Below are 19,482 nucleotides of genomic sequence, written 5' to 3' on the forward strand. Positions count from 1 at the left end.
AATGTTCTCTGTAACCGATGTTGTTCATGATCATGTCGACTAATCATCTCACCTCTATGCAGGACAAACAGAATCAAAGGGAAGGTGAGAGGGAGAAACAGAAAGCCTGCATGTAGCCCCCTGTCTCCTCAGCATCCCCCTTCCTGATTCAGAACACATTGCTGCAGCTGGGGGCTTGCGGTGGCTAAGACAGATTGAGTTGCGCATTAGGAAGAAACGAAACAGGGATCAAAGTAAACAAAGAGCCCTTAATCAAGCTGCTGGGTCTGAGCAAATGGCAGTGAGAGAGTCAGCCTAATTTGTGCCCTCACTATCAAAGAAAGAGAGTGAGAGCAAGAATGAGAGTGAGAGAGAAAGAGGGAGAAAAAGAGAGAGAAAAAAGAGAGAGAGAGGGTGGATTGAGCGAGACAGAGGTGGAGAGGGGGATGAAGGCCATAACCCACACCAATACTATACTTATCCCATCTGATTTGTTTTTTTTTCTTTTTGTTTGCACTTTAATCTCAGTGAGGCCGCAGCTGGCTCTGGTTAACGCTCTCACGTCACACTACTCCTCAGGCCAGTGCCGCCACAGCGCAAACACACACCTCGCGCATCTCACTGCTGCAGCCCAACACTTCAGTGCCCCTCCACAAACCCCCCTCCCTGCCCCACCTGCTCCTTCACTCCTTCACCTCTTTCCCAACTCCATTACCCAGAGACACATACACACTGCTATAACCTGCTGCCTTACTGAGATCATACTCTCATTTCTATAGTTTCACAGTGTGTGTTCATGTGCAAAACCACTTTTCAGGCCTGAAGTAGAGAAAATGTTTTGTTACTTTAAATACAATAATAGCATATACAGTGTAGAGAGGAGTTAAATGTTGGTCCACTGGGAAAAACATGCTAGATTTACTTGCTTGTAAAACCACCATCACTAAAATAAGTAACAAGTAAATGTTACTACAATCAACTGGGTAATATGTTACTTGAGGGCTACCTACATAATGATCCTCATAACGTGCATGAACACTGAATAATGTATTTATATTTATAAACATATTACACTAAGAAGTGCAAGATGCCACATGATGTTCTATGAAGGAAATGACACTGCACTGACATAAGAGGCCTTCCACGTAATGGAACTTATTAGGCCTTGAGGTCTTATATATATAATATACATACAATAGGCATATATATATATATATATATATATATATATATATATATTATATTATGAACAATTTCTATTAAGAAGGCTTGTGTGACTGCAGATATCCTTTTGCAAATTATGATTGGCACACCTCTGAGCCAATCACATAATTTCTAAAAGTTCCTTCCTCTTTCAGGTAAGTTCGAAGTGATAATGGCGCTGGCAGTAAATTAGTCAGAATTATTAGACTAAAAGACGGGAAAAGATGTTACTGAGGCACTAAAATGCCTGAAACACTCTATCATGATCAACTGGATGGTAATAATGTTTCTGTTTCATTCCTGAAGCTGACAAAGCTTTGGATTAAAATATGTGAAAGACCACACTCACTGCTCAATGTCAAAACTATTAGCAGGCTAATTTATTTTAAGTCAGAATAAACAGGACTGTACAGTGCTGATATTTGTGATAAAATATTGTGTCAAAAGATAGATATTAATATACTCATACACTTGCCATTCTTTGTACTGTTTCATTAAAGTTTACTAAAAGACCATGTGTAAAAGACAAGTCCTGTTCAGCATGTAACATTTCTCTGACTGGCTCAAGTGTTACCTTTCACATTAGCTCATCTAAAGGTGTGGCTAATTTGCTAAATACCTCTTCCTTGTTAGGCTATGAAACCTACTGTGTTAACATTGAGTGACTAAATGATTCCCCTGCTTTGATGTAATGTAATGTGGTTCCAAGAAATGTTTTTGTTTGCTTTTATTTGTCTAACATGCATATCTTCTCAAACATATACGTCTTCACTGAACATCTCCCTTTGTCCTACTGAACTCTTTGGTCTGTTAGCCCAAGTGTTATGGATGCTCCCAGGGAGCATGAATTGTACATTTGACGAATGTAGCAACAATAACTAAGCGGGGTGGACTTTCTTAGGACCAATGGCATAAACTGCTCATAAATACTCAAGCACCGCTTTACAAATATATTAAGTCAATGCTTATGAAGTCTGTACATAGTTGCCTTCAAAAAAGTGTTACCATTAATGTGTTTTTATATGTGGTGGCATGTTAGCTTAGCCATTTTCAAAGTTCTACTCAAAGACTGTTATTATCCAATACATAGTTTAATTAATCAATCCTTTATTAAATTAGATTAGATGTGCAAATGATTGAATTTAACAAATTCATGCAATGGCTGCAGTGCACTGAGGAGAAAAGCCTCAAACCTGTGCTCTTTTTACCAGCACACAAAATTTCTATTATTAGTTTTAATATAATAGTTTTTTTTTTATTATATTAGCATTAGTTTCTCTTTACTGTAATGCTATATAGTAGTTTTACTGGCAAAAACACATTTACTGTCAAGATAAATATCTTCAAGCTATTTTTTGGCTAGACTGAAACTTTGGCACAGCACTGAAAAGGCTATGCCAACTAGACAGACAAATCACAAACCATCCGTGAGAGTGAGAAAGGCAACAGCGAAGAAGCTTATTAATATAGGCAAAGTCTCCATATTTCAGCCTCATTAAAGAATGCTTTCAGAGCTGGGCAGGTAAAGGTGGCAGGAGCCTCGCTGCACCCACCGTGGCCCGCTTTCAATTACGCCTAATGAAAACCTAGTGTAACCTGCCCTGCCCTAACTCACTCCAGCCCGCAGCTCAGAAAGCTGCCAAGGGCACATTTCTTATTTTCTCATTAGACCTAGAGCCGTGCCGACTGGGGGGAGATAAAGCAGAAGCTGTAAGGCTTTTGAGGGTACAGGCCCTCACTGCATATGGACATACTGAATAAGAACTGTCGTATACATGCAGGCAAACTGGAGCCAGCCTCTGTTTGGGTGTACTGCGCAGGACAGGAGGTCAGTGCCAGAGGAGAATACTAAAGAAATATATATTTTGTTGCTGAGGTCATTTTTTGTTGTATATATGTTTTTTCCTTTTTTCCCTGAAGCTGAAAAATGAATAACCTGCAACAAATGACCATTTTGACTGGAAATTAAATAAATGAAGGATGGACTCCGATGTGTGTAGCTTTCTTAGCCATTTTTGAAACCTGTAAAATTGCATGTGACTAGTATATTAGTATAATTTTAAGCATCTATCTGCACCCAAATAGGTGTTTCAGTATTATTAAATGAATTTGATCAAAAGTTATTTATTTATTGTTGAAAACACTGACTGCCAACTGTTGAACTGTGACTCCAAACTTTTGAATGGTAATGTAAACAAAACTTAATTTGAAACTGTATTGGGGAAACAAGAACACTGACAAGCACACAGATACACAGATGTGTGATGAAACATGGTGCAGAAGAAAGTCTGGACTGCAACACAGCACTGTGAGAACAGGCTGGTCCTCCTCTCCTCACACAGCATGTGAAAGGACATTCACATCATTTCTAAACTGAACCACACTGGGCAGCAGCATTAGCAAAGAGGTGAGAACGGCCCTCATTACAAATATTCACCAAATTTTGCATTCTCCTTCTCAAGCCCTGACAAAAACAGATTACATGGGAGACTAAGAAAGGTTTGTAAAAAGGGCAGTGAGATACACAGGACAGAGTACTGGACAGAACTCGCTAATGCAAACAACTTAACCATTAGGAGCCACAGTTATCATTGGTGTATGGTAAAAGCACACCATAATTTTTTTATTCATGTTTTCCTCACCTGTAGCTCACTGAATAAGAATTCTGCCAAGGGTGTAGATTCTAAACTTTCAGTCCATATCAGTCCATTTGTGCTAGTATGTAGAACAGGAGGTGTTTCAGTATTATTACAAGAATTTGACCAAAAGTTATTGTTGTGCATACAGTATTGTTTTGTGAAAGGAAAACCTTTTTTCCCATGTTTGTCATTTCTTGAAATAACCAAAGTAGGAAGTGCAGATTCAAATCTAATTTAATTCCTTTTTTTTAGCAAACTATGTAATTAATCATGTAATTGTGCAAACATAAAAACAGCTTATAGAAACAGCTTATAACTACGGCTCCCCTCAGATTTACATCACAACTTGTGGATGAGTTACGGCAAATGTAAAGAAAAGTAAACACAATCAAAGGCTGCAAGATTTGCAGTCTAGTAAAACACTCAATGACTCTGATTGATGCTTTAGTTAGATGACTGGCAACACCAGCATACACATTGAACACTTGAACTTGTCAAAACAAAATCTGTAAATTCTACTGAAATAAAGACATATTACTGCTGCCAGTGTAATTGACTAAATAGCTGCTCAAGGCTGGAGTCTCAAATTCAGACCGGCGAGATGTAATGTTCATGCCACTGGCTTAAGTTGCATTTTGATTCAATTAGCTGATGTGATTGCCATCCATATTTCTAAATGTGCTTTTGATTGATGGGTGCAGTCAGCGTGCTCGTTCCAGAGCTGGCTTCTGTAGCCCACGGTCAATGTGGTGATATCAAAAGCTTCACTCACACATAGAGAGAGGCTCTTTATATTCCCTTTAGCATGAGCATAAACGCAGAGCTGCACTCAACGGCACTTTCTCCAAAAGCTGCTTCAGTTCTCACATTTGCCCTGCAGCTCAGCATCTACCCTCACCACACACACACACACACACACAAGCTTCACTTTAACCCTTTAGAATTCACTACTAGTGCCAGAATCAACAAAAGTGTGGTGTAATTTGTAGGGATGCATGGTGAAATTAGAATCAAACCGATGATTTAATAATTGGCGCCAGACAGACGCTTACATTTGACCGATATTTGATGATGTGTTTATTGCATATGAATGGAATGTTTAGGTGATGCTGGGCTACTGTGCTAAAATATCTGTATTTTTTCATATATATGTAATGCAGGTAGATGTAGTCCCAAATTCTACATTTTATAAAAGTTTCTGAGTTGGCTTCGGTATACATATATATAGAAATTCTTAAATTCTTAAAGCTTAGAAATGTTTGCACGTAAAAGATGGATATTTACTTACGATGTGAACCATGTGAAACACTAGTGTTCAATTATACAGTCTTGTATAAAAAAAAACCCTTTACATTTTTGCAATGTTTTTTCATTTGTTGATATTAACTCAGTCAAAAATGTTTTGATTGAAAAAATAAAGATTAAGGTCTATAGCAAACTGACTAAATCTAAAACTTTGCAAATCATTTTGAAGCTAATAAAATAAGAAATAGTGATTAAAGACACTTAAAACCTCTTGCATTCAAGGAGTTAGATAGGAAACAAATCAACAGCGAAAAAGCTGTGTGATACTATTTCATGGTTTGTGCAAGACATCAGACGAATGATTTGTATTCAATATTTATGTGTAGTATGAAGAGGAGGTACAACACCCAAGAGCTTCTTAATACCACTTAAAAATGACATCCTGCTCAAAACACAAAACTACAAAAGAAGCAGAAAGAAAAGTCATTACAGAAAAGTTATGTAAACTGTTTTCCTTTACTTTAGTTTTATTTAATCTAACTACATTTTAATAGTATGGCACAATTATTTATTCAACAGATTGAATAAATATGCATCAAACGGTTTGCCTTTACATTTACATATATAGACACATGAATAATCATTTTATCTACAGTAAATGGTTTGGTTCTTAAGGCACAAAGCATGTTTTCTAAGATTTAGGGGTGGGGAAAAAGAACAGATTCTTAGACACATCGCTCCTTTGGAAGATTATGAATCGTTTCACAAAACATCATAAATCAAACATTTATTCAGGCACCTACAGACACTATAAAGTAGGTTACTTTGTCATGGTTCAGCCTTGAGGAGGAAAAATTCAATCTCTCCCTAATATATATGTTCGCAGTCACAAAAAATGAAAAAAAAAAAATCATAACATACGCTACAGAAACAAAGAATCGAAATGCATCAAGATTTTTTTAATTGCCTATTGGCTTCCTAATTCACAACTGAATTGAATCATGAGGTGCCTGGAGAACCCCAGTTGGAGAGAGGATGGAGAGAAAGAAAGAAAAGTATAAAAGGTTGAGCAGGAGAGAGAGCGAGAGAGAGGGACAGAGAGAGAGAGAGAGGGGTTGTGTGTGTATTTTCTCTACAGTGTGAGGCCATTAGAGCCTGCAGGGCTTTATGTGAGGAAGAGTAGCAGCAGTAGCACTCTTGCTCACTCGACTTCTCTTCTTTTTTTGCTTTCCTAGAAAGACCTGCCATCAGGCCAGAGATCTGAGCTGATCCCTGTGCAGCGGCGCCTGGGCCAGCTGTTAGCACCCCGACGCCTTTTATCCTCACTGCTCCAAAACCCCTCCATTATGTCCCCTGTCAATAATTCATCCAGCATCTTTTATTAATATACATACTTACATACATGCATGTGTGTGGGTATGTGTCGGAGTCAGTGAGTGAGTGTGTGAGAGAGTATATGTGTGTGTGTGTGTGTGTGTGTGTCGGGGTTCATGAGAAATGGGTAAAAAAGGAGCACGGATGAGTGGATCAGATTGCAGTATTTATCAGTGATCTATAATTCATGCCCGCATGCAGGCATAAATAGAGTAAATGTTCTGCGGTTCTAGATCAGTTGAGGTGTCGCAGGTCTAAGCAGTGGTGGCAGCGTGTGCTGTAGCAGAACAGAACCATGGCAGCTTTCAGGCACACCTGGACTCCGAGCCCATTTTCTCAGCTCTCCGATGCCTGCCTGCCTCCCACTTTCAACGTGTTTCATCAGCGACGTGTCTAGACAATCTGGAACAGTGCTGTAACATTGCTGACATCTTTTAAAAGTGCTCCTTCACTCGCTCTTGCTCTCTCACACTCGCCTTGCTTTTGCTTGCTCTCTCTGACTCTCTCTCTCTCTGAAACCCTACTTTCTGCTTGTCGCTCCCTTGAGCAAGCTGTTAAGTGCAGTCTCAAAAGAAGCCCATAAAAAGCATCTTCGGTGCAGGTCGGTCTCCCTCGCTCTGCCTCTCAGTCACTCACAAATTTCTTAAACTCAAATAAATAAACTCTTCATTAAAACTTTAATTAAATACTAAATAATACAAATATAAAAGTCACATATGAATAACTATGTAACAACTTTAAAACATACATTTTAAACCATATGAAAAACAACTTACACACATTAGCAAATGTTAAGGGCCCATATTCTTCATTCGACATTTCTTGTATTTCATTTTTTCTCCTAATATTTGTGTGATTTAATACACCAAAAAAAATCTTTACCTGACCATTTTTTTACTTCTCTATATGGGCCTGTTTACATCTTAACATGCATTAACATGTCTTTCGTGTACAAATAATTCCTGAATGTACTTTGGCCGGATTCCATGTACAGTTCTCGCTAAAATGCTAAATCAGTTTGACCAGATGGGGTCCGATTTTACTTTCCCTGCCTGTTTATGCTCTATCCTGCTAGTGAAAACGCATCCCAGTTCCGGATGTGTTAAACGTGGTCAATGTCCAACCCTGATCGTAACCCACTTACAATGCGTCCTGGCAGTGTTTACACCTAGCTTTTCATGCGAAATCCAAATGAAATCCATGATTCGATCACCAAAAAATGCACACACTCAAAATGCTTTCTATCCTGAATTTTCAATATTCCAATTCCAAGAAAAGCATCACTGGTGCTTTACTAGCCGGATGGCCAACTGATAGATCAATCTTTAAATAGCCAATACAAGCATCTTTGCTGCAGGTTGGTTGCCCTCCCTCTCTCTCCTTCCCCCTTTCTCTCACACCCTCTTTTCTGAGGCTGTGGTGTGGCTTGAGCTAGCATGCTAGCAGGGCTGAGGTTGTGACAGAGAGGAGAGGTGAGGTCGGGATAAATGATACAATGACATCCGGGCCCAACGTGTCGGTAGAGAGAGAGAAGGACAGAGGGATGGAGAGTGGGGAGAGGATGGAGAGGCGGACGTGGCAGCTCTGAATGCAGGAATTATTCTTCATCGTCTCACACTGTCGCTGCGCATTACTCTCAAACTCTTGGCTGGCCTGAAGAGAGCGACCCCGGAATGAATGGGTGAGTGCTGAGGGGAAGAAATAATGATGGTGCTCCTTTTTTTCACACTCCCCTCTCCTCGCCACCATACTCGCCAGTCCACTCCAACACCACCTCCCTTTCTGCTGGCGCCTTTTGCCGCTCCACACACTGTCTTTCACTGGCCTCTCTTCCCAGAACAGGAGAGAAAGAACAAAGCCCCTGGGGCCACATGTGACAAAGTTATCAACTAATACTCTCCAGTAAAGAATCCAAACAGCACACATGGACCAGGGTAGGAAATAATATCTTTTTTCAAGGGGCAATATTAATTAGAATATAAAGCTATAACATTTTCTATAACATTTTGAACATGCCTACATTTATCAACAGATAAGTGTTTACTCTTATGTCCAAATAAGAGGGCAAAGCAATGTGTAAATGTCAGAAAAGAAAGCAAAGTGACACCTATGTTTTATTTGTGCAATAGTGACATTAATCCATATTGATTAATTGCATTTAAAACATTACTTTAGGGGCTTTTGTTTCCATGTACTTGTAAATTAAGGAGCAAAAACAATGAATACAGGGCCATTTTTGCCCTTTGCCCCTGGTTATTTCTGATTCTGAAGAAAACGCAGTGGCTGGGCAAAGGGCATGCGCTTTGCTTGTAAGCTTCAGTCAATGAGCCTTAGGCAAAAGCATCTAGTGCCATGACAAGGTCAACTATTGTGTTAATGGCAAAAACCATTGTTATTTTCACAGCTCACAGTCATACACTTAATGGGGTTGTATCTGCAAAGTAATCTACAGTCCTACAAAGGACTGGGTTGCATTGGTCTTGGAAAATGTGAGGAATTTGTGCAGTTTCAAGGAGCAAGCTACATGAAATTACAACGTCTGTCTCTAAATTATGTGTTGTCCACACATTACCATTCTTCAACTGCATTTATCTTGACAAACTGCACAGCTAAACCTACGTATTCCTTGAATAACATGTCACTGGTGCCAAAGTCTGTTGCTATTAATGCATCATAAAAGACTTTTTATGCTGTCAGCCTGTAGCAGGAGTCAGGAACACAGGGAAGTGAGGTGCTGAGGGTGCTGCAGCAACCCCTGATTTCTGAATAGCACCTGCTAAAAATAATTATAATAATACAACGTTTAGAACTTTATAATATTTTGAGCATAGTAAAGACCCATGTGTGCTTGTTATTGTATATATATATATATATATATATATATATATATATATATATATATATATATATATAGTTTTTATTTTGGTCACTTTAGGGGTGCATCACTCAAACAGGTACAAACAGAAAAAAGTCTTAAAAGAATCATCTATCCTAATAATGAAGCTTATATCAAGCGTTATCTCCTGCTTGGTGTGCGTTTCAGTGTTTCAGTTCAAATCTCACCGTGTGAATGTGGGCATGAAATAATCGCTTTCTGCACCACATATCAACACTCCGATTGGTCGCCACTCAAATCATTTGCATAAAGTTTGTCCAGAACTAGAAAGTGAGGATGTGCATCAGTGGATTAATGTGTCAGATATATATATTATCGCCTCATTATAGCATGTTAAGATGACATTCTTTTAGATGTAAAAAAAAAAAATAAAAAAAATCAAATGCATCAAAAATAATTTTGCATGACACTGTTTGCATCACTGCTTAAAATTTCAGCATTCCCAACTTAAAACACCTTCCGGTGTCCCTGGCAGGAGTGGAGGCCTGTGCTCTGGGAGCTGTGCTGGCACGCAGCATGATTGTCAACAGCACAGCAACTGCACTGAGCACTATGGGCCTGAGCAATATTAAAATGTTGTCACTAACATGATACTGATTTTAAGGAGCTAAATTAACAACCAACAATTGTGTATGTTTCAAAACTAAACAGACTCCAATAGTTTCATTTTTATATTTTCACAATAGTTATTGTGTCGCGTTGTGGAAGAATTATATTTATTATTATATAATTATATTTCATTTTTCACTCAACATCTGGCTGGGGTGAGAAGGAATGACAAAATTGATTTTGACCATAGTTTTAAACAGTGAATTACTGACTGACATGACTGTCCATTGCAATTGTTGAATCTGACTGTTATTTCAATTGTCTATTTTCTTCAAATAATCAAATTTTACATCTAAATAATTCAAATATAAAACAAAATTTTAAATATTGCATCATATATCTTATGATGCAAACTTGAAAAATACTTTAAAACAGGTACATAATAAAAACTTTTACTACTGAACCTTCAAACAACAAGTTTAGAATGTGTACTCAACTGAAATTAGTTTATTAGAGTTATTTATACAGTGCTTTTTACAGTGTGTGCTGTCTCAAAGTAGCTTTACAGAAATATGGGTCCAATCAAGCCAGCTTGTGAAAAAAAGTCCCTAAGAGCAAGAGGAAGAAACATTGAGAGGAACCAAGACTCAAAAAGGGAACCCTCTGGTCACAGTAGACAGTTACGGTTTTACAAAAAGGTGCTTTGTCTGCCAGATTTCCACTGGTGCTAGTGAATCTGTGGAATCCTAATACAGTCCAGTTGCATTGGCCAAACTAAATATTGGTGAGATTCTACTTACCACTGGTGGGGTGCTACATAGGTGAGTTGACAACAGCTCTAACAGGAGCACTTTGGCTACAAAACCTCCTTCTGCACAGCTTTTAACACAGACAGTCTCTCTAAACTGCACTGTAAACCAAAATGTATCTAAGAGGCAGCCAAAGGTCAAGACCTTGCTCAAAACAAATTGAGATCTGGGGAAATTTGCTGACTTAGGTGAGTCTCTGTTTTTCCTTGCAAATACATACATCACTATGCGACTCAGCCATGGCATGATCAGTGCTGTACAATGGACGTGAACTCTTCAACACTCCTCGTCTGTAGCTGCTCCAACACCTCTTTCTCAGTCTTCTCCTTCTCATCTCAGAGCTTCGGTACATTTCCCTGCAGCTCCAGCATGGCACTAAGCTCAGATTAGCACTAGGTTTGTTTGTGTAATCTATCAAGCGCACTGTAAAAGCAGACACCGGATGATTGATTAGTTATGTGCTAATTTCTTGCGTGGCGGGCGGCTGGGCTGCTGTACTCTCAGCTGTGTGTTGTTGCTCTAGATGGCTATCTCTTGCTGTTAAAACGAGCCATGACATCAAGGCACGGAGCGCTCGCTCAGATAATGGCTCTCCATTGCACAGATGAATAAGTGTGATTCAGTCCAATTCAAACACGCAATATTACCTTCATCAAGCGAGAACGGCGAACAATGGAGGTTTTCACAAAGCCAGGCTCGAAAACCGCTCTGCTATGTTTAAAGAACCTGTGCGGTTATTGGGAGTAGATGATAATGAGCTGCACTCGGGTTAAACAGGACATTGGCTTCATATTTGTAATAAATGTCTCCTTTTATCTCTTTTAATGTATATGAAACCTTGCAAATGAGTCATACCGAGGCTCTCTCTATAAACTAATCTTTAGTCCACCAAAGTTGACTCATGGGCTTCTCAGAAGAATGAATTAAACTAGCACATACAAAAGCTGGTGGTTATCCAAGTACATTAGTATATTGACCAGGCCTTTGAAGTGGCAGTGTTATTAGAGATTAAGGGATGTGTGTAGTTTTATCCGTCTGGACACAGAATCCATGTGCAGAGCATTTATTCTGTTAGCATGCATGTGTCTTATAAGGGTTGTAATGATTCACAAAATTAATTCTTTGATCGATACAGTGGTGTTTACAATGAATGCATTTTTCCATAAAGCAAAAAATAAGGAGTAACTGAAAACATGCCTTATATGAACCACACAAACTCAACAAACCCAAAAACGAAAGTTGTGCTTTACAGCGTCCAGACCTAATGCTTTAGACACAAGCTAATATGTTAGCCCTACGCTAATACACTAGTCACAATACAATGATATGATACAACATGAAGTGACATAATTTGATACAATATGATATTCTGTACTGTTATAGCCCTAGTGTCTCTGTATGCAGCGATGCGTTTGCCTGTGCTGTCTCCATTCCTGTCATTATGTTTCACGCACACTATAGTCTGCCTATAAGGCCAGCACTTTCAAAGCCTTCCTAACAACTGTACATTACACCCTCAGTCTCGAATAGCAAGGAAATCCTCACTCCTCACCCGCTGATAAAATCAACAGTCCTCCTGAGACAGTGCACACATATACAAAAACAAAAGGATTAAATATGGTGGAATTGGCAGTTCTTTCATATCTCATGATAATATCAGGCAATTGTGGATCACATCCAAAGCCTACTTGAACGCAGCTCGAGAAGGCCTAGCAAAGCCACGCTTCAATAACAAACTCCTGGTTGAGTAATTAACTCAATCATAAAGCCATTTTGAACAGGATCTGACAATTCTATGAATAATTGTAACATTGTGACAGGCTGATGTATGGAAGCCAGGGTGCTGAGTGATGGACATGTTGACGGCTGTAGAGGGGCTGAAAAACAAACAGCCTATCCAGGGACCGTTAGCAGTCACTGGGAAAGCGCAATGAAAACACTGATTTTTGGCACTGCAGTGTGTCTGGATGTTTGTTAGAGACGTCGAGAGGCATAGGCGAGTGTGCGACTGTGGGCGATGAGTGTACTGTTCCCAGTTCCGTGACAAAAACCTCTAATCACTATGAGTTCAGCAGGTCACAGCCCAGTCGGCCCAGTGGTGGTCGCAGTGTGTGTGGGTAAAGCATGTGTTTTTCCGTTAGCCTCAGAGCATGACTGTTTGAGAGCCTGTCTAAGTGTGTGTATGCATGTGTGACGGACTCTTAGTGTATGTGTGTGGGTGTTTGTGTTCATCTACGTTTCTCCATGCGTGTCTGCATGAGAGTCTTTGTGTGTGTGTGTGGGGGCAGTAGGGAACTGCCCTAAAGGCCTAACTGAATGCTAAGGGATGTTCTGGGAAAGAGAAAGGGGGGAGAGAGAGAGAGAGAGAGAAAGAGAGTGAGAGAGAGAGAGAGTGAGTGAGAGAGAGCGAGTACTTGAGAGCTGTCGCTAACATCCTCTTCACAAAGCAGCCATTGTGGCGTGGCCTGCTACACCAGTGTGGGCTCTCTGTCAAGTGCACAAAAAGCCATCGGCTCTAATAAGTGTTAAATGAACACACACAGTTAGTTCAGAGGACGGAGGGAGAGCGGCAGCTCCCTCACACTTTCACGCTGCCATCTACTGACAACCCACATTCATCCAGCTCAACACTGCCACTGTCCTAATCTGACACCAATGTACACTACACAACAGGAGAAGGATATATTGATCCATACATTGCTTCACCCACAACTGCTTTCTTTTGTAGTTACTGATGTCAGGTGGCAAGCTGGCAAAAATGTCTTTCAACATAAAGAGAAACAACAACTATGAATTTGCTTTAACAAATTCAACGACTATGAATTTGCTACAATGAATGCTAGTTCAGTTACACACAGAAAAAAACGATGTCCAATCTATTCAACAATATGGTCATACAGATGCATATGAAAATAAATATCATTACAAAATTATTGTTTTTTATTAAGTGCCATCAAGTTGATTTCGACCCCTGGCAGCCATATGAACATTGCTTCTCCAGACTCTGCTTCTGTTTTGGTCTTTAGCCTTTTTATACCTTACCATCATGATCCCACCAATCGTCACTATCCATTTTATTGCTGGCCGCCCTCTTCCTCTTTTACCTTCAACTGTTCCCAGCATAACTGTCTATTCCAATGAATTGGTTCTGCTCATAAGATGTCTAAAAGAAGGGCACTTAAATTTGGTTATCTGGTTATCAAGTGAGAGATGAGGCTCGAGTTGGTCAAGATTTGGTCCATTTGTTTTCTTTACTGTCCAAGATTCTCAAAAGCATCAATATTTTTCCTTGTCCCATTTATTTATTGTCCAACTTTCAAATCCATAAAGAACTATAGAAAAGACCACAGCCTGGACAAGTCTGTTAATTACATTTGAAGACTGTTCAGTAAGCTTTATCATCCCTGTTCTGCCAAGTGTCGATCTGTACCGTATTTCTTGACTGCTGGATCTTTTGCTGTTAATAATTTATCCAAGCGTCCAACACTTCTACATCTTCACTGTCCATGGTAAGGTTAGCTGACTTTCCCACTGTCAAAAGCTTCAAGAGAGCCAAAGATTCATCTTTTCACTGTTTTTTAAATTTTCCACTTTGAGTGTTGTGTCATGCACATGTTGAAGGTCATTAATATTTCTTCCAAAGATCTCAAATTTTCAAAAGTTATCGTCCTCCAGTCCTGCTTTTCTCATCATTTTTTAGCATACAGGTTGAACAATTATGATGATAATATGCACCTTTTCAGTTTCTCATTATGTTGAATGGAGTTTTGGCATTCTGTACATCTTGTTCAACCTGGCAACAGTTAATACTATGAAAAAACACGTTTGCTGGCAGAGAACGGATTATGATTAATCATGATGTCAGATTTGACAATGCTATTTGAAGTGCATAAAAAAAAACATATAGACAGCTGAATCTAGGCGCTGTGCAGGCATTACTGGGACTTGCACCTCAGTGTGTTAGATTATCAGGCCGGCAGCGAGGAAGATTTAAGTCTGTGCTCTTAGGCTCCTTCAGCACAGCAGGCTTAAGGGAGAAATAGATATAAATGTGCTTTTGGGGGCGACAGGCATAATGAGAAATGACAGAGCCATAATCCCTGGGTCTGGCCTCAGTGCACACTGGCTATGGTGGCATTGGGTGGGTGGAGGGGTGGGTAGGTGGGGGGGCAGCAGCTCATGGCACCGAGTCTGCTCTAGTCCTGTCCTCTTCCTCTGCTTAAATGGAATTTATGTTGGGTTAGCACCAATAAGCAAAATCCAATTTGCAACATTATGTCGCTGGGTGGAATCTAATTTCAGGATGACTGCATTTCAGGAGTCTGTGGCCAGCAAAGCTGCCTGTCACCTGCCTGAAGCCCTTAAGCCAAAGTGACACTGGGGCTGTAGGTAACAGTGTACTGTAGGCCTGCACTTATTCATGATTAACTGAGCTCCTGTGGTAAAAGCCCCCCAGTGACAATAAAACCTCATTAATCATAGGTTGAAAAAGTGATAATTTATTGATTTATTTCATGAAAACCTTAGCAAGATAACTTAAGTTTTAGACATGTTGGATGATTTTATGCATTAATAACACACGTTGTATCTAGCATAGATGAGATTGTACTTGAAACGCTGCTGTTGAGCTGCACTGGTTGAACACGCTTGGGGTGGCGTGACTAGAATCACAACTTTTACTGAAGTGTTCTTTTATCTGACGAACATTAGGCTTCCACTCACACACTGTGACTGTGTTTGCTCTCACGTCCACTTAAGAGTAAGGAACTGTCTCAAAATTACGAGACGAAAAAGTGTGAACACTTTGTGGAAATTAAGAAATAAAAGATAAAACAAAGAAAGAGAAAGGTTCTACAGATATTTTCTACTTGGCTACCTGAATAAAAGGGTTCTGTTACCAGCACAGGCATAGAGTAACAATTTTAATACAATATTGAAAAATAACAAAATATCGAAACGGTGCACCACATTTTAAAACGGCACCACATTTCTGCCTCTTCTAAGGATGTCTCATTTGCCATCTGTGAAGTAAAGTGTGAAAGGAAGAGGAGTGGGTCATGCAGTGTTATGCATGAACCTCATAAATCCAAGGGTATGATTTTTGGGGTTTAATTAGATCTCTATAGAATCAAGTCATTTTTAACACATAAAATATAAAAAACTGAATTGTATCTTGACCAGAGAATTTAAAAAATTGTACTGAAAATATGCATACACTCCTAGTTGGTGCAGGTAAAACTTTCTTCTATCCTTCAGGTGTCTCATGAGCTGTACTCCACATGACGGCCAAGGAGGACTGATTGGGGGGGCATGATGGAGACAAAGATGGAGAATTAGTTAGAGAGGAACGGATAGAAGGAAAGGAATAATTCTTGTCCCATGACAGCAAGGTAGTGGAATCTCCTCCGGAGGAAAAGGCCTGTGCATGTGCGTGAGATGTTAAGTACAGAACCATCTGCCTTTGCTTTTCAAGGTGACTCTCTCATTGAACCTGCTACTACAAAGAGAGCTGCTCAGGCATGATATGCACAGGCACACTAACTCACCTACCAAGCGACCTGGTCATTCTGAAACCCACCATGAGCCTAAGCATATCCCCTCCACACGTATTGAGGATAATGGTAATGATAAGTGGAAGAATATCAGTATTTACTCATCTCAACCCTCTGTGGCAGTCCAAGAGACTATGATTAGATTTGTACTCTGGCTGGTTTTCAACTGCAGTCGCGGTGTCTGGCTAAAGACACAGACCCTGGCTGATACAAATGATAGTCATATCTCATCAGAGGCTCCAGCAGTATGTCTCCAGTCCCCAAGTGGCTTATTTAGCGCTTCGCTCTGCAATCACGCCGGGCAATGCTCTGGGCCTCCTACTACAGGAAAGGGTTAACTATACGTTCATCCGCCTTGCTGGAGGGCCAAAAGTTGAGTGTAATGTGATCAGTAATGAATTTTGTGTTACATTAGGCTGTATAAATGGACGGACAAGCGCAGACTACAAGTGTCCGGGAGTCGGACTTAATCTAATGATGCAAAAATAGAGACAGAACCAATTACGGGGAGGGCCAACTCGGTGCTGCTGCAGGGACTGCAAATGAATAGGTACAAATCAAATTAGTGCCTAATAGACGCGCTACGAGAGAGGGCCAGTCGATGCTAAACGCATTAGGGCCTTGTGACCTCGCTGCTCCAAGCACTGCCGTCCAGGACCCAACCTCCATCTTCCCTCAGAAATCAAAGGGACTCTTGTTCAGCGAGGGGGAGGACCAGAAAGCTGCAGCTTCCTAAATGAGTTAAACATTTGGATTGCCCAGAGTGGCAATTTCCCCCCTCCCTCCTTTTGCTGCCTCTCTCAATGCGAACAACCTAATTCATTATTATAAAACCTTTGAAATGTGCCATTCCCAAGCTGATCTGTGCAAGAAATCACTTTAATATGCCGGGACCTTGTCTCTTAAAGGAATGTCGCTATTTTTCTAACTTACAAAGGCAGAGAAAAAAAGCGAGCCAAACAAACGATGCTGGTCAGAGCAAGCATTTGGCTGAGTAAATGAAACAAAATAAGGTTTACCGTTTTATCCTCTAACACAGTTCAACTCGTTGTGCAGCTCAACGACCTGCAAATCAGTAGAACTAACTGAAGTGATGGGCAATCAGGCAAGTGGGCTAATTGAAGAGACACATGATGGCAGGTCTTTAACAGAGGAGCACAAGTGCAGTGAATCAAACAGCAGAGCTCAGCCCTCAGCCCTTTAACTGAAAGGCTGTCACTCCATTTACAACACTCACACTCATTAACGCCTTTCCACAGCAACCATGGAGCACTAATGGCCAAGTTTAATCTGCAGCATGATCTATATTTCTTGTGAACTGCTATAAACAGAGTGATGTTTTCACTTTTTAATGAGCTTCAAAAAGAAAAACCGCTAGAGTGAATCTCTTTATGGGAATATAAGTAACTATGGCTGTAAACATGCACTTAATGTATCCTTCAAGGGAAATTAAAACAATTTCTCAAATTTTCAGCCTAATTCGATTGTTGAGATGCAAACAAAGCCAGTTTAGTGTGAAATCGGTCACTGTAGAGGAACTTACCAACACTTCTTTACAGTGGTGGTGATAGGAACCAGGGGTCACAATGTCTATAATGTCAATGTAGCCATTTTATTTACTATGAAAAAATTACCAGTGCACCTATACGTGCCTGAGTTTTTAATATGTAATGCTGTAAATGTTCACATAGTGATTATTCTGAAAATTAATAGATGAATAGACATATGTGAAAAAAATGTTTTTCTCAAAAATATCATAAAAATATGTCTCAGGCTTCAGGCAGCGTATTTGTGACTATTCTGTGTAACAATTTTCTGTGACTTAGCTTTCAGACATCTGGTTCCTAACACCACCATGCACTCTGTTCTTGGTCAAAATTTTGGTCTATTCTCAAACATAAATCAGGATGGATGACTTGTTTTTTATTGTCTATTGTATATTCCACCTTTAAGTAAATAGATCCTCCAGTCACATTTGTGCATTCATCCACAGTGGACATAGATGTCATGACGCACTGAATAATTTCTTAAAAAACCATAATAGAATCAAAACGAGGTTGAAGATTTACACACCTATAAATAGCCATATAACTGATGCAGCGGTTATGAAGATTTGAGTGTGTACACTCAATGCAGCCCAGTGAAGTGTGATGATTTGTGTAATTCACCTGTTCCAGAGCCTACGATGTCTCTGCTGGGTGACTCGGACATGGCTTCGGCCAGCCTCTCCCTCAGGCCCTCCTCTGTGGTATCCACAGAGGACATGTGACGCAGGCCGAAACTCTCAGGCCAGCTGCCACACACCTCCAGCAGGGTCACACTGCGGTCGAACGTGCCTGGCAGAGAGAGAGAGAGAGAGAGAAAGAGAGAAAGAGAAAGAGATGGTTATATACAGCACATGAGCTTTACTCTCAGAACAGCTATGTTACGTCACACAGCCTACGTCACAAGTGTTTTTTTCTGTGCTGACTGATCAGATCAAAGGTAAAGCAGGCTTTCAGTGACACCTGTAATGAAGGAGTGATTAGTGGCTGCTGTTTTTCACAATGTGACAAACAAAAAGTTGCTCTTTCCGTTTAGCTTTTTTGTGCTAGTTTGTGCTAATAGTAGTTAGACTTTCTACCTGTATATTTCAAAATGATAGCTTATTAGTACAGATGACTGACAGTTATGATGCTGTTGTTGCTTAGCAACAGGGAGATGTGTAGCCTGAAGCAGCACTTAAACGGCCGTGCAGTGCACTTGCATTTTCTGTTTTCAGATAAAAAAGCACCGTGAACCCCCCTAAGTGAAATGCTTCAGTTAAAAACAGCTCTTTTTAAAGTTTAGTAGTTTTTAAAAAAGAAATTGTATCAGTATCGTTACAAGCTGATACTTAAGGTTTGAATATCAACAGCGAGATCAGAAAAGAAAAAGTGGTATTGTGCCATCTCGAGAGATCAGCAGTAATAATAATCATAATTCTATATTTATATAGCATTTTCATTTCAGTTTCAAAATCTCAAAGAGCTTTACACAGGAATAAGTGAAACACTGAAAAGATAAAAAGATAAAATACTACAGTCTTAATTAAATAAAAACATCATTCTAAGCAACAGAAGTAGAATGAGGCCCTCGCAGTCTCTTCTTATGATGTGTTTAAGAAGAAGGAGACACTAGATTTTCTGAGGTGTCTCTCCACACGCAGGTCTGCGCTCTGTGAAATACAGCCGGGTTATCAGAGAGGCCTGAAAACA

The 19,482-nt window shown here is 39.9% G+C and overlaps 1 protein-coding gene across 3 annotated transcripts in view; it reads right to left on the reverse strand.

Annotated features, from left to right (window-relative positions):
• The window catches only part of bcas3 (BCAS3 microtubule associated cell migration factor), a 296,779-nt gene that overhangs the window by 8,257 nt on the left and 269,040 nt on the right, over nt 1–19,482 (reverse strand). For all 3 annotated transcript variants that reach the window (XM_036562324.1, XM_036562319.1, XM_036562331.1), the window contains one exon: nt 18,415–18,582. In XM_036562324.1, coding sequence (XP_036418217.1) covers nt 18,415–18,582 — 168 coding nt within the window. The remainder of the gene's footprint in view (nt 1–18,414; nt 18,583–19,482) is intronic.

Source organism: Colossoma macropomum, unplaced genomic scaffold (genome assembly GCF_904425465.1).
Source record: "Colossoma macropomum unplaced genomic scaffold, Colossoma_macropomum, whole genome shotgun sequence".
Lineage (NCBI taxonomy): Eukaryota > Metazoa > Chordata > Actinopteri > Characiformes > Serrasalmidae > Colossoma > Colossoma macropomum.